Source organism: Peromyscus eremicus, chromosome 18 (assembly GCF_949786415.1).
Source record: "Peromyscus eremicus chromosome 18, PerEre_H2_v1, whole genome shotgun sequence".
Lineage (NCBI taxonomy): Eukaryota > Metazoa > Chordata > Mammalia > Rodentia > Cricetidae > Peromyscus > Peromyscus eremicus.
The window spans coordinates 34,037,835-34,054,222 of NC_081434.1; the positions used below are offsets into that span (position 1 = coordinate 34,037,835).

Here is a 16,388-nt window from a genome sequence, read left to right on the forward strand (position 1 = left end):
ATTTCTGCCAGCAGTGGAGAGGGGGATGTTTGGAACGAGAAGGGAAGGTGAAAGGAATTGAGAATAAGGACGAATGATGGTAGAATCTGAGTCTAAGGAAAAGACCTAGCTGGAACACTGAGATTCTTCCTGTGTCCATGAATTTTTAGAAGCTCCTTCTTCATAGTGGTCTGATATATCTTGATGTGATCTCTTTAGTAGCAACGACAGCAGAATATTTGTCACAGTGAAGACTTGCGTAGGATTATTAATTTTTTAAACTGATGCTGTTAGGCCGCAGAGTTCCTAGCTGCCTCCCTCAGAAGTCAGGCCAGGTTCCTTGCAGCCATGAAAGTTGGCAATACAGGCTTTGATGGACTAAATCATAAATCAGGTGCTGTGGAATTTTCTGCCACCCTCTAAAAATATATGGAAATCACATCTCTCCTTTGCTCAGGGAAGTTCTCTGAAGGCTTCCTCTTTTTTTTCTAGCTCTCCTGATCATGTAGTACATGGCAGCTATTTTTATGTTTTGTTTTTCTGAGACAGGGTTTCTCTGTGTAGCCTTGCCTGTCCTGGAACTCTCTCTGTAGACCAGGCTGGCCTCAAACTCACCGAGATCCGCCTGGCTCTGCCTCCCGAGTGCTGGGATCAAAGGCGTGCGCCACCACCGCCCGGCGATACTGTCCCCTCTTAATGCTCTCCTACCTCAGGGCCTGATCATGGCCTCCCATTTCCCTCATGGCCACGGGGCTCTCTCACCTAACACAGCTTGTAATGAAGAGTGATTGTGTCAGCTCCTTTTCTGAACCTGCGGCTCTCAGTCTCTTTGTTATTACAGGTATGAACTAAATGTTTACTGTATGAAAAAATAAAACAAGTTCAGACTGAATAGGGAAGGAAATAAGGCATTGAGGTGGAGATTTTATTGTTATAGAAAAATCACAAAAGCGGACGTTTCTATGAGATCCCGTCAGAGACCAGAAATTGCGAGTCTGAGAAGAGCTAGGAGGAAGCATTCGCGGTTAGCAAACAGGCTTTTCACAACTTGGACATAGACTAAAGTTGAACGCTGAAGGAACACTGAGTAGCCAGAGATGAGAGGTACCGGGAGGAGAGACCACTCCAGGCAGAGAGCGATGTGTGCAGAGTCTCAAGAGTCCAGGAGTCGTCGAACACTTGTCGTCCTGCCTGTCACTCACTGTGAGGGGCTTGGATGTGGTAGGGCAGGTGGAGGTTGGGGGAAGGATGGTGATGAGACCAGATGGAAAGTAGAGAAGAATCCAAAGAGCTCTTCTTGCACAGCAGGCTAAGGGCTTTGGATGGATCGATGCTATCCTTGTTCAAGGTGGGGGGAGTCTGGCCTGGCGGTGTGAGGGAAGAGCTTTTGGATTTCCAGCATTTGAGTTGGGGGAGGGGATTGATGGCGTGTATGGGTGGTCTGAGCTGACAGGGTCAAGGAGCCTGATCCTTGTTGGAAGATGTCTGGATGTGCAGATCTGTTCTTTCTGCAGACACTTCGTGGCTGCGTGCTTAGAGGATGCTGGCACTCCAGTCTATTTCTATGGAGAATAAAACGTAATTTCTTTAAAAAGAGTTGCTCTCAGGACTCATCCCACGTGCCTTTGGGGCCTGAGGAGATAGAAACCTTTGATGTCTCCTTCCCACTTCCTTGTTATAGCTCTACTTCCACCGAGGCCAGAGAGGGAGATAGTGGAGATACCAGGAGTCTAAGTTTCCATGTCTTTTTGTTTCCTAAGACTGTTTGAACTGGAGAAAAATTATGAGTATCATGTCCTCCTAAGATAGCCTCGTGAGATGTGTTTAGAGGCGCCGTTCTTTGTAAGGGATCCCCAACAAGGGATTTTACTAGCTGGGAGCATGTTGGATATTTATTTTGAGGTCGCAGTCTTGGGTAGCCACCACTGCTCCTCAGTGGCAGTTTCCTTCCAAGTGTTAACGGTGTCATGATCGCTCCTCCGGGCACTCTCCTAAACAGCGATGTTATGACTCAAATAATTGTCAAACTTTCTTTCCTTAAAGAAGACAAATAAACCCCTTTCCCTTGGCAATCATTCTCTCCTGAAGAATATCACAAAATGTTTTACATTATCAGGGTCCTGTAATAAAATTGTCCCCAAGTCAGTAATGGATGTGTCACCTGATATCATAAAAAGGTATGAAAAGCTTGGGTCTCTTAGGAACTCTTAAATAATTCATACTCTGTTTTGGTTTTTCAAAAGTTTTCTGCCCTGTGGATCCATATAATCGTATCAAGTGTCTGTGGTTCCAAACCAATTAAAAGTGAGCCTGTTTGTTGCCACAGACAAGGGACAGGCCTTTGATAATGTTAGCCTCCCAAATGGGATGAAGAGCTGCTTCTCTTGTTTAGAGGAATGCGTTTATCCCACTCTCCTGCCTTGGCTGTTTGACCGGGTTAAAGCTCTGGCTTTGTGTTCTGTGCTGTCCCTTTATTGGAAGGGACAGCACCCATCACCTCCACTGGCTGCTTTTCTCCTTTTGAGTTGGGCAGCCACCACCTGTTAGACAGTTCACTGAAGGGCCTATCAGAGGACGCTTCATGTCTTAGCAGATGATGTCTTTCACTGGAAAGAGACCGAGAGGCTCCTAAGGGGTTTTACAGCAGTTTTCCGTAATGCTGCTTCCTGCATTTCCCTTTCCAAATATCACTGAAGGAGGGGTTACTTCCTTCCCGTTAGATATGATCAGGTAGAGCAAGGATACTAAATCTGCAGAGGGGGCCTCTTGATTGCTCCCTCTTTGGAAGCTGAACCTTCCATAGCCATATGAAAAGACTGCAGCTTTAGTGGACACACCCCAGTGGCAACCCCTGGCTGAGGAAAGGGAGTCAGTCCTCCTGTGCCCTCTGTAAGGGGATGGTGCTTACAGCCCCTCTATTGCTATGCTTGCTCGCTGCTGAGAAGGTGATGACCCTGTTCTGCCTGTTCTGGGAATCCCCTGCCCCTCGATCTATACTGCATTTTCTCTGTAGCTTCTGTTGCAAAGAAACTCCACTACTGCATCTACTTCTCTCCTAATGCTGTCTGCTGGAGCCGAAGTAAATGGACAGCGGAGATAAAAACCAACAGTGTTAGGACCCCAACTCTCAGCAAAGGAGCACTGTGGCTTAACAGATTCGTTTTTATGATGGGCACAGAATGTAGTTGTGTAGTCCCATTTTGGAAGCAGAGCTACGAGGGAAACCAGAGTCACTGGAAGTTCTAGTAGGTCCCGGCTTTATTATTTCCAGAATTTATGTCTATAATTCTATCCTACGAACTGAACTGGCAGTATAGAGTTTATTTCTTTTTCTTATTTATGGAATTCCAGTCAACTCAATCCTATTTGTTTTTCTTGAGGGACGTGTGAATTGTTTTTTCCTGAGACCCTCTCAGTTCTTTATATCTGTTCTCTGCTGCAGTTTTCCTTGTGGGAGGGCAGAGACCTTTCTGATTCTGACTCCCTCTAATGAGCGAAGGGAGTGGGCAAAAGCACCTTGGCGGAAGTACTGCCATTTTGACTCCAGACTCCATTTTACCTGCAGGGTGAAATGAAGTTCAGGTTACCAAGCCCTGGGGGAGCTGAGAACTTTCCAAGTGGCTGACCAACCTCCTCCCTAAACCACAGAAATAGTCTTATGTATCTTTAGTTCTCTAGAAACATCATGGCTTTTCCCAACAACAGAAGGAACAAGTGAATCTGATTGGTTGGACTGAAAGGCTCACATTGTCTATCGACTAGCAATGATGGAAAAACACAAGAAAGCCCCTAAGCTCTAAATCCTGATTGGTGAAAGTTGTAACTGTGACTTGGGAACAAATGTTTGTGATTTTTGTGTTTATAAAGCCCACTTATGCCCCTGCTTGGGGCTGTTGGGAGAAACAAGGCTCCTGAGTCCTTGTTCTATGGTCCTGTCAATCAGTGACCTGCTTATGTGGTAAATTATTAAAATTTTGGGAACCTGTAAGTGTTATCTCTCTCCTTCGTTGTGGCGCATAACAGGCTAGGTGTAACAATGTGATCATGGTTTAAACCCTGGGTTTCAAATACTGACAGTGGATTTGGGCATAGTTACATAGTAGAGAGTTTCCATCTGTCTTAAAGGTACAGTGTAGTGAACTTTATCTAGTTTGCCTTCCCAATTTTTTTTTTTTCAGTTTATCTTTGCATTTCAACACAGTGGCATGGTGTTAGGAATATATAGGGTTTGGGTAGAGTTTTGGTTCTGCCAGAGATTGGCTGTATGTTCTATATTAGTGACAGCCTCTTGGCTTAAAATATTCATCTAAGTGTGGTGGTGCATAACTTTAATCCCAGCACTTGGGAGGCAGAGGCAGAGGCAGGCGGATCTCTGTGAGTTCCTGGCCAGCCTGGTCTATGTTGTCAGTTCCAGGCCAGACATACTACGTAGTGAGACCCTGTCTCCAAAAAACAAAACCAAACAAAACCAGAAACGAGACGGTAAAATATTTGTCTATTAAAGGGAGGTTCTTAGAAAGACTTGATGAAATGGTGCACATAAAATTCTTAGCTTTTGGTACAGAGTAAACAGTCTGTAACTGTTAGCCATTATTATTATAATTGTTATCATTATTACTCTGCCCTTCACTTTCAGCACTCGGTAGCATTTGGTTAGAATTATTATCTGAGCCTCGGCTGTATTTATCATCACGAGATGACGCACCACTTTCCATACCTTCTCTTAGATTCATCTTTGAAACCGTGTCTTTGATTCTCCCCAATATTCCTCGCCGGGGTTCTTGGGAGGTGACTTAACCTACTTCTCATCTTCTTCCAAGGTGTGCCTCATCCCGCTGGGACCGGAATGGACCTCAGGGAGGGCTCTGAGACTTTAGCGAATGTGGCACTCCATCCCACGGCTTTGTGATGCTTGTTTACGTACATCTTAATCATGCCCTCAGGACTGCGTTACATCTTTCCATTAGCGCTCTGATGCACTGTGGGTGTCAGGCCCATGTCAAACGTATTTAATGTCAGCCCGTCTTTATAAGCATTGGCACACTTCTCAAGAGAGGCATGTCTCATTTTCTCTAATGGAAACTATAGGCAGAGACATTTGCATTCATACAGAAGTACTTAGGGCCTCAGTTTATGCAGCCCACGGATGCACAGATGGCCATGAGAAGCATGGTTGCTTCCTTTCAGCCCTGCTGCAGAAGTCCCTTTGCATTGAGGGTCCTGGTTAACCTTTTTCCTTGGTCAGCAAAAGGGTCATTTCTTCCTCTAGGTTTGTTAAGCCGTTCTAATTACCAAGGGCTATCAGGAGAGGTTAACTATTGTCATCATCTGACATGTCTGAGACACCAAGTGTGTGAGCTAAGACTGGGAACGGCTGTCCAGATTTTGCAGTTGTGAGACCTTGGTATTCCAAAGCATTGTTGTAGATAACACTCACGTCTTTATTGACACCCTTTCAAAATTGAGTACAGCTGCTTTTGAGAATTTTTTCCTTCTTGATTTTTTTTCCTCAGATGTTTCCTTCTGTATGGTTGAAGGTCGTCAATCATCCCTAGACACTTTCTCATGAATTAGTCTTACTAGCAGCTGCAAGGTTTGTCTCAGTGAGTTGGGACTTCATTATTAACAAGCATTAGAGTCTGCCTTCAGTTCTGTCATGGAATTTGTTTGACCCAAATCTAGGACTTTATTGGACTTTTTTTTCACTACAAACTTTGGTATTTCTGCTAACATATTTTGAATTGGGCCACAGAATCAGAGTCAGGGATCTCTTCTTAAAGTTGGTCATGACATAGTGAGAACATTTTTATCATGTAGTTTATGTATGATAGTAAACCCCCTTCTCCACCATCATGGTTTAGTTGGTCTTTCATTTAGAATACAGTGACTGAATCCAAAGAGGTAAACAAAGCACCCTGCCTGCCATCATGGCATTCATAACAAGGCGTGGACATTTGGGTACACGGATAACATACGATATGGTACCCACTGAAATAAAGTTAGTGAGCATGAGTAGGGAGGGAGGCCTGAGAACATGGGGTTGTCATGGAGATGTCAGTGGAGGTGATGCTTGAGCAGGTCTTGAACCAGCAGAGAAGACGTGATGCTGCCTGGGAGGGGGGAATTGCATGGGAGTTATTGGTTGTAGAGGTTTAGGAGAGGTACATAAGAAAGTAAGAGTAGATGGGGAGATACAGTCGGAAGATATGTTCATGACCATTACAAAAACTCCTGTGGAAAAGCTTGCCCTTCAGTAGATACTAGAGGTTGTTCTGAAAGTCAAAACCAGAAGCTGAGGAGCCCAGAGACTGAGGGAAAAAAAAGACTTACTTGTTACAACAGAGAGCAGGCTGTTGGTCAGCCACAGCGGGTTGGTTGGTTTGGGAAGGGAGTTGATGTAAAATTACCCTTCAGAATGAGCTTTAATAGGCGAGTCAGCCTTGTGATCACAGGGATGTGATCAGACTTCGAGGTTGGAGAGAGCCAGGAGAGCATTAAGAGAGCTGGAACATCCTAGCAGAGGTAGCATGAAGGGGCTTGCAGGGAGAGAGAGAGAGACGGTCTTCCCTAAAACAACATGGAGAGGCACTTCATTAGGAGAGACAGCGTGGAAGCGTGTACAGCATGATAGGCGTCCTGAACGGAAATCCTTCAGATCCCCCGAGCACAGGATGTTTTCTGACTGTGAGAGAGGCTTTCACGGGGCGTGGGTCGGAGGTTCCACACCAGAAAATTTAGCCCGGCCTCGTCAGGGGGCTGAGGAGGAGGAGGAGTCTGATACTGGGTAAGAAAATGAGCACATTGCAGCTCTGAAAAGAAGTTGCTCAAGTGCAGCACATCATGACGCCTCCATGAGTCGCTGTGTCCCAGAGGGCATGGCCTGACTTCTGTGGGAGGATGAAAGGCAGCCGGAGAGCCTGCGATGTGTCATTTGTCACCGTATGTCAGCAGTGGCTGACAGCTCTTGGTGTCCTTCATGGCTATCCGTAGCATTTGTTCATGGTCTGTACGTTCAAGCCCTACTTCTGGATCTTTATTGTGTGTTAGTGATGGTTCATCCTGGCTACTACGTGAGACACCCCGTTCTGAGGGAAAGAAAAGCCAGGCCCTTCCGAGCTGGCCTTACTTATGGCTAAGACTGGCGACCTGTGAGTGCAGAATCGCGTCCCAAGCCCCAGAAAAGTAGACTTTTAGAAGCTGCATCATTGCAGATACATTTCAGTTACGGCTAGTGCTTTTAGAGCTGGGTGCCAACCATTCAAATAAAACAGGAAAAGGACGAGTTAATTTTCATTTTAATGCAGGCCAGCCTTTACTATTTTAGGAAGAACCATGTCTGAAACTCTAGTCTTAGAATCTATACTTATATGGGGTGTTAGTTTGAGCAGTCAGCCTCGAGCAGAAGTCTGAGGCATACTCAAACTCTATGTCCAGTCTTTTCTTTCTTTCTTTTTTTTCTTTTCTTTTTTCGAGACAGGGTTTCTCTGTGTAGTTTTGGAGCCTGTCCTGGGTCTCGCTCTGTAGCCCAGGCTGGCCTTGAACTCACAGAGATCCTCCTGCCTCTGCCTCCCGAGTGCTGGGATTAAAGGTGTGCGCCACCGCTGCCCAGTCGTCCAGGCTTTTCTTTATTGAGCTTGAAATCCAGGTCTCCAAATGGAAACTTCAAACTCTACATGTCTCCTGTAGGAGAAACAACATGGGCGTCTTGTAGCAGAACGGGAGTGCCTGGGACTTGGTAGACAGACCTTCTGCCCTCTTAGCTGCCGGAGCTTCTTTTCTGCATTTGTTATCAGGGTAGAGCTTCTAGAATATAATGGAATGGTAGCCTTCCGTCTCTTTCTGGGCTTCACTGGAAATTCCTTTAGTGTTTTATTAGGAACACCAAGACTGCCATTTTAGTACTTTGTCTATTAACTAAACTTAATATTTAAATGATGCTAAAGATTTTTTCCTAGTTTATTGAGTTTTTGGAAATTGGTAGTTTGTGTTTAAAATGTTCAAATATCTTTAAAAATAGTTATGAATTTTTATTTTATGTGTATGAGTATTTGCTTGAGTATAAATATGTGCCCATGTGTATGCCTGGTGCATGCGAGGCCAGAGAGGGCATTGGATCCCTGGAAGTAGAATTATAGGAGATTGTGAGCCACTACATGGGTGTTGGGAACAAGCCTGGGTCCTCTGGGTGAATGAACTGCCAAACACTCTCTCTAGCTTGCTTATATATCTTACAAAAGTAAAGACAAATATGTTTGGTTTGCCTGTGATTATTGAGAGCAAAATATTACTATTTTTGTTTTAACTAGTGTTATTAGTATTGTTAGGAAATTTATACATCTCTGCTGATGCAGTTCATCTGGATTTTTAAATACTGTTTAGATCTGAAAGTTAGCTACTGTCTTTATAAATAACTGTTTGAAATAATTATGGCTTCGCCTTCAGAATTACAGAATTAACATTTTTGTCTATTTGAACTTCATCTTGATGACATAAACTCTTAAAGACATTTCTTTCGCAAACCACATGTGTCAATACTCATATTTTTTGAGAGTCACATTGTGAGTTGTGTTAAGGGTAGGCTGTGGTTTACCAGTATACACGCAGGTGTCTGTGGTAGGATATTTCAAAGCATAATTAAGTATGATGATAGATAGCCAGAGGATTTTAAGTAAAACATTAATCTCTTATTAATATTCGACCGTTACATTTAGACATATGCATCTGATTCCATGGATGAGGCTCATTTGGTAGTCTTTTATCATCCCGCAAAAACCATATTGATATATATATATGTATGCCTCTGAGGTTCAAGAAACGGCATATAGAAAGACAGCGCTTACCACAAGGGAATTCCACAGATATAAAGGCGGCTCAAGCTCCTGAAATGTATTTTTCTGTTTTCACACTTCGTTACAGGAAGCGTATGCCTTAATTGAGAAGATCGAAGCAGAGCAGAACGCCCTATATTCCTACCAGAAGTACCTGGAGAGTTCAAAAACAAAGAAGAGCAAACTCCCTCCCCCGCCCATCCTGCTGGCCCGAACCCACTGCTCCGTGACTCTGAAGCCTGCTCCGTTTATTTCAGACGTTAAGGTATGGTGCCCTTCCCCAGGGCTGCCTCACGCCACGCAATGCGAGCGCTCTTATGACTGTGATGACTCCCATTATTACTCTTTTCAGCACCTGAATAGTCTTATTTATAAGCACGGAACATCAGATTAGTGTGTTCACGTCTTATCTACACTTAATTTATTCATGATATTTTTCCCTTTATGAATTGCCCTCTAAAGCTATCTCAAACACGCAGTAAGGAGAAACAGTAGAAAAATGCTCCCTCTCTGTGTCTTTGTCACAGTGTCCTGCTCATGTTGGCTGGCACCCTTAATTAGTCATACATGTCTTTGTCACAGTGACAGCCCTGTACGCTGGCATTGTACTCAAGGGCTGAAGCAGGTCAGAGGGTAGTTGGAAGAGGGTAGTTCCTCTGAGAGCCAGCCTTGGAGACAAAGCAACAAGACATGGGAATTCGAAGGTGGTGGGTCTGGCGCATTGGCTCTCAATCTGTGGGTCATGATCCCATCCTGTATTTACATTACGATTCATAGCAGTAGCAAAATTACAGTTGTGAGGCAGCAACAAAAATCATTTTATGGCTGGGGTGGGGGTGGGGTCACCACAACGTGAGGAACTGTATTGAAGGGTCGCAGCATCAGGAAGGTTGAGGACCACTGCTCTAGAGAGTCTGTGTAAATTCACTCCAAGTCGCTGTAGAAACAAGTGACAATCCAAATGTCTCTACAGTCCCAAATCTTTACGCATTTGTTAGGATGAACCTCTTCCTTCATCACCGAGTCCTGGAACTCGGCCTAAATGGGAACCACACTTGGGATTTCATTTCCTAACAAGGCCCTGGCTCCAGCTAGTTTATATTTTAAATATTACTCTTTCCGCTTTAGATGCTCTTTGATGTTGTACTACAATGCAGTCCTATCTTTGATTATCTTTAGGGCATTTTGCACGCAGAGACTTTGAAGTGGAGCACATTTAAGTTGAAAATCCCAGCTCCTCTCCTTACTGGCTGTCCCACTTCAGAAAGGCCAAATACAGTCTGAAGATTTCTTTTCATTTGTACAGTGTGTTGATCGTGAACAGAAGCTGAGATAGGGCTGGAGACGTATGTGGTTAGTAGAGAGCTTGTTCAGCACTCACAAAGTCCTTGCTTTGTCCCTAGGGCCACATACATGAGGTGTGGTGCCGTGTGCCTTTAATCTCAGCACTTTGGAGTAGAGGCAGAAAGATCAGTTTGTGGTCATCGCTGGCTCTGTATTATATTTTATTAAAAAATAAACGGAACTAGCCAGGTGGTAGTGCCACACACCTTTAATCCCAGCACTCGGGAGTCAGAGGCAGGTGGATCTCTTTGAGTTCCAGGCCAGCCTGGTCTACAGAGCGAGTTCCAGGCCAGCCAAGGCTACACAGAGAATCCATATCTTGAAAAAACAAACAAACAAACAAACAAACAAACAAAAATGAGAGAGAAAATAAACTGAACTAATATATAACATTCTCCACATATTATCTGTTGACTTTTTACTAATTTTGTTAAGCCTCTGTAATAGAGTTTATCTGAACAATTATTGGAGTCACAGGCTGTGATTGCATTGTTTAGTGATAGTTTCCATCAGTTCTATATAATGAGCTTTTTTTTTAGGAGTGTCTGTCGGCTGTCAAGTTCCGTGTGAGTTAACAGGCACCGAGTGAAACATGGCTGAAGTGCGGCTCATTCTTGAGTGGCTTTAGATGTGTTGGGGGGATGGCCTTTCTTGAGAAATATCGTCACCGTCATGTTGCTTTGTCCTTTGACATTGTGGGAGTAGAAATAGCATCGTTTTGGGAGTTCAACCTTGGAGAGTTTGGAAATCTGTCCTAACGGTTTTAGAAAATTAGTACAGAATGAGGGATATGGGATTTACTGTTTGTTTTCAAATATTTTGGTTTAACTCAAACTTTAAGTTTTTGGTATTACTATTTAGCGACTATTATAGTTTATATTGCTTGAACATAAGAAGACATTAACACCTCATATTTGACCTGTATCTCTTGTGCTTTTTAACGGCACACATACAATAACGTTTATGTAAATTACTCACCAGCAGAGCTGGTTCAGGAAGGTCTACCCTTTGCTTCCCCTTCATCACCACTAGGTGGTGCTGTGGGCTCGTGTAAGTTTGCTGGTTGGCGGGTTTGGCCATCTTTTGTTTCAGTGAAAACCCTTCTTCAGGCCTTGGTTTCATTAAAATCCGTTTCTCTAGCTGCAAATGCTAATGTTACTTACATTGTCTATAAAATCTTATTTGCAAAGTTAGTGATTTGTTCACACCATCTCTATTATGTAGATTCTAATTACACATTGCTTCCTCGTGTTACACAAACTAGGAGCAAAATAAAAAAAGACAAAATCTGCCCATAAAAATGCTTTTAGAGAGAATTTGCCCTCTAGATTCTGGCTTGTGTGGTATAATTTAGAGCAATAACAAGCTGTCATACGACACAGTCTTTCCGCCCCTCTCCTCGCCCCCCACGGAAAGTGTACTCTTTGTATGGGTAATGAAGAGATTTGGTGTTGGTGTTTTGTGTTCTTCCAGCCTGCAGTTTCTCAGTGTTCTCTCCTCTCCCTCTCTTCCTGCTCATGTTGGCTGGCACCCTTAATTAGTCATACATGTCATACTAACCAGAGAAGGTTTCTGGGGAAGCACAAAGGGTCAGACACTTGGAACAGAAAGCCTCACGTTGAAGCTAGGGGGCCTCGGGTGGCGTGGCTATTGATAATTTTAGAAAGTGATCGATTCTGTACAAACTGTTCTTTTAGAAAGTGACCGAGAGTGAAATCAGGGCTGAGAGCCACTCACGCGGCTTAGACTCCAGGGTTAGGTTAGGTGCGTTTGAAAACGCGGTGTGTGTCTTAGTGCCTCATTCTCTTGCTTATCTACCATGTTTCTGTCATGTGGACACGTCACACGAAAAGCTTTTAAATAGTGACCTCTGTTCCCATCTAGTCCTGTTCTGAGTCCCTCAAGAGGACGTTGTCTTTGGCATTCACTTTTGTATCTGTTTGCTCCGAGGCAGAGATTTAGTCTCTCTGCATCTCGGTTCCCATGACAGTAGCAATTCCAGCCCAAAGGGATGTGGTGAATATTCACCACGTATTTTTGACAAAGATGCCGAAGAAGACACATACTGGAGAGAGGAAGCCTCTTCAGCAAACTGTGCCTGCAGACCACGGAGAGGCAGGAGATCGGAGTCTGGTCTCTGGCTGTAAGAAATCAACTCAAAATAGGTCAAAGACCTTAATAAGAGATCAGAAACTCGGAAAGTACTGGAGGCAGACACCTCAAGAGGCAGGCACAGGCTGAATCTGAAGAAGACTTTGTGAAAGGATGGGGATAGCTCAGGAAAAAAAAAATCAAGATTTGACAAATGGGAGTTCATGAAATTAAAAACAAAAACAAAAACAAAAACCAACAACAAACCTCTGTACAGCCAAGGGAAGAATCCACTGAAGAGAGGATCTGTAGAATGGGAGAAAAGTCTTTGCTAGTCATATCACGGACAGAGGCTTAATATTTAGATTATACAGAGGACTTGAAAGGCTAAAACTGGGACAAGAGATAGCTCGGTGGTTAACAGCATGCACGGCCTTGTAGAGGATCCGGGTTCGGTTCCCAGCCCTGGATGGGGTGCTCACAAAGACCTGTAACCCTAGAAATGAACAGACAGTTCTCAAAGTGGAAGTGGCCAACCATCATATGAAAAGTGTTCACTCTTCTTAGCCACTAGGGAAAACCACCTAAAGCAGTGCAGAGAGAGTCCATCTCACCCCAGTCAGGACGCCAGTCGTTAAGAGAACAAGTAACAGGAAATGCTGGAGAGGAGTCAGGAGAAAGGTGGTGTTCAGGCACTGCTGGGGGGAGAGGCAGAGGCAGGAGAGGTGGGAGAAGGGGGCGCTCACGACTGCTGACGGAAATAGAATTAGTGTGCATCCCTCCCCATGGTGCAAATTAGTGTGAAGATTCCTCAGAAAACAAAAAATATAGCTACCATGTGACCAAGTTCTACCCATTCTGGGTTTGTGTGGACACCACAGAGGTGCTTACACACCTTTGTTTTCCGCTGTATTCATAATAGCTAAGTTATGGAACCTGCCTAGGTAGCCATGGACAGACAAATGGATAAAGAAACTTAGAACATATACACAATGGAGTTTCATCCAGCTATAAAAGAATGAACTATGTTGTTCATTAGGAAAAAGGGTGGAGATCACTATATTAAGCAAAACCAGTCGGACTCCAATAGACAAGTGTTGCATGTTTCCCTCATTTTCAAATTCCATCTTTTGCGTAGATGCATTAAGTTCTGCATGTATACAGGACATGTCAGCGGGGTGGGAGGGGGACTGGGGAGTGAGCGAGACGAGCAGGAGAGGAGGGTAAAGGAGTGAGCATGGCAAAGTACTTGTTGTACTTGCATGAAAATGTCTTTATGAAACCCGTCGCTACGTAAAATGAATATGTGCCAACGAAAAGGAAAGTATATGCCACTTTACTAGTGTTACTTGGCACAAAGGACTGCTCCATTAATAGTAATTAGAGTAGGACGTAATGAAGGCCTGGGGGTGATGGGGGGATGGCCAGGCAAGCAAGCATAAGGATATAAGGATCTGGATTCGAATTTCCAGAACTGATATAAAAGCCAGACACACAGCATGAGGGTTTGTAATAGGAGGCTTGTGGGCCAGCTAGCCTGCTGTTTTTACGTGGAAAAACAACAATGATATTATCTCAACTAAGGAAGAAGGCAGGGACTGACGAACCGTGTTTGTCCTCTAACCTCTACACACACACACACACACACACACACACACACACACACACACACACACACACACGGGAGAGAGAGAGATTATGAATAACATTTTCGTCTTGATTGTCCCAGGTAAGCAAGCCCTACATTTGCTGTTCCTTTTGAAAGATGACACGCGTACACATAAGTTTAGATTTCATAGTTTAACGGACGAGTAGTACTGTTCTCCTCGGACAGTGATTGATCTTGCTGCATCCAGACAGAGGAAGTCAAGTGCTCTCAGGCTGCTGCTGACGGCTGTCTCTCTCCCCGCCAGGTGTCCTGGTACTGCATACTGGGGTGTAAAGCGGGCGGAAGCTACAGCAAAGTCAGACTGAACAACAACCACCTCCCCAACTCCGGAGAAGCGGTACGTCCGTCACCCTCCCTGCCCGAAGCCTCATTAATGACAACCTTGTGTGTGTTCTCCCCGTGAAGTCATTACAGCGGAGAATTGACACTAATTCCAACTCGAGTCCCAACTAAGATCCAGCGGCGAAGGAGAAAGGTTTATCCAATTATGATTTAATAGTCACACTGCCGTAACTTTCTGAGTTAGAGCCCAAGTGTTTCCCTTCACAGATTCCAGCCGACGGCAGAAGCACCTTTGAAATTAAAGGGTTAGAAACGAATGAAAAGTATGTATTTGCCATCGCTGCTTACTCCGCCAATGGGAAACTCATCGGCGACGCCGTGGGTGAGACAACTAAACCGATCCTCATTTACCCACCTCTCTCTGCTGTCACCGCCAGGATGTACCTGACGCAGGTAGAAAAGATGGCGCCTATCTCCATCCTTTTCTCCCTCTTTCTTTCTGTTCAGCACTTGCTAACTGATATCCGATGGAAGAAAAGTCACAGGCGACATCCCACAGTGATACCTATTTTCCATAACTGAGCTTATTCATAAGACGCAAACCGTTGCTTCCCTTATTAGTAAATTTGCCTTCTCTTAGACGTTTTGGAAAATACTACAATGCATTTAAATAAATGTTATCTGTTACCACCCCGAGTAGCTGATCTGACCTTGGGGCAATGTTGTCAATGCCTGGTGACATTTTTGGTTGTCACAACCTAGGAATGCTGCTACTCTCTCGTGATTAGAGGCTAGGGATGCTGATACGCAGCATCCAGTGTGACAGGAGAGCCTTCTGCAACAAAGAAGTACCCACCACATGCTGGGGATGTAACTCAGTGGTAATAGAATACTAGCCCAGCATGCACAAGGCTGTGGGTTCAATCACAAACATCGTAGAAAGAAAAAATCCAATACAGAATGTCAGTAGCATCAGGATGACAAACCCACATCCAGAGAGAACTCTCTCTCTCTCTCTCTCCATGCAATTGTATATGCATATAATATACACATATATGTGTGAATTTCTATATGTTATTTTTAACCATTTTACATGGTATTTTCTCCTTTCTTTCTTTCTTTCTTTCTTTCTTTCTTTCTTTCTTTCTTTCTTTCTTTCTTTCTCTCTCTGTCTCTTCCTTCCTTCCTTCCTTCCTTCCTTCCTTCCTTCCTTTCTTTCTTTCTTTCTTTCTTTCTTTCTTTCTTTCTTTCTTTCTTTCTTTCTTTCTTTGTTTCTGTTTTTGCCTTTTCAAGACAGGGTTTCTCTGTGTAGTTCTGGCTGTCCAGGAACTCACTCTGTAGACCAGGCTGGCCTCAAACTCAGAGATCCACCTGTCTCTGCCTCCTGAGTGCTGGGATTAAAGGATTGTGCCATCAGGCCCAGCTGATATTTTCATTTAATAGATAACTTATTTTTCTATTCCATTAGAAAATTTCCTATGAAGTATTCTTTAATAATTCTATTTTATTGAATTGTTATTTTTTAAAAAAAATAAAATATAGTTATATAGTTCCCCCTTCCCTTTTTTCCTTCCAACACCTCCCATATACTCCCCCACCCTGTAGAATTCATGACTTGTTTTCTTTAACACTGTATTGAGCCTTGTGGACATGTGGTAGTTTCCTTAGTAATTCCTTACTGCTGCACATTTAGATACTTTTCAGTACTTTGTTATTGTAAAAAAAGCTAAAATACACATTACTACATATAAATCTTTAACTATACCCCTGACTACTTTTCCAGAATAAATTCATAGAAAGGAACTTACCAAGTTAATGGAACCAGGTTGACCCAAGTTCAGATTCAAGCTCCTCACAGTAACCATGTGGTACTGAGTGAGTGACTTCGTGTGTGAAGGGAGAACAGTAATAACATGTCCAGAGGTCTTAGGGATGTCAACAGAGTTGCATATGTCAAATATTTAATGATAACATTTTTCTCGAAGCACACACTGAATAAATACTATTATTATTGTTAGTTATAAATACACTCATGATTAACCTTCTTGCTGAAGTAGCTGTTGTCTGACTAAAGACGTGTGGCACCCATGAATAGGACACCAGAGTGACTCATTGACCTAGGTCTGAAGTATCTAATTTTAAGTCTATTATTGGCTATAGAGTGGATGGCTTTCTAAATTTTATCATATTTCTAT

The 16,388-nt window shown here is 43.6% G+C and overlaps 1 protein-coding gene across 1 annotated transcript in view; it reads left to right on the forward strand.

Moving 5' to 3' along the window:
• Positions 1–16,388, forward strand: part of Cfap54 (cilia and flagella associated protein 54) — a 299,598-nt gene that overhangs the window by 59,914 nt on the left and 223,296 nt on the right. The window contains exons 20-22 of the mRNA XM_059245690.1: positions 8,896–9,072; positions 14,156–14,248; positions 14,461–14,646. Coding sequence (XP_059101673.1) covers positions 8,896–9,072; positions 14,156–14,248; positions 14,461–14,646 — 456 coding nt within the window. The remainder of the gene's footprint in view (positions 1–8,895; positions 9,073–14,155; positions 14,249–14,460; positions 14,647–16,388) is intronic.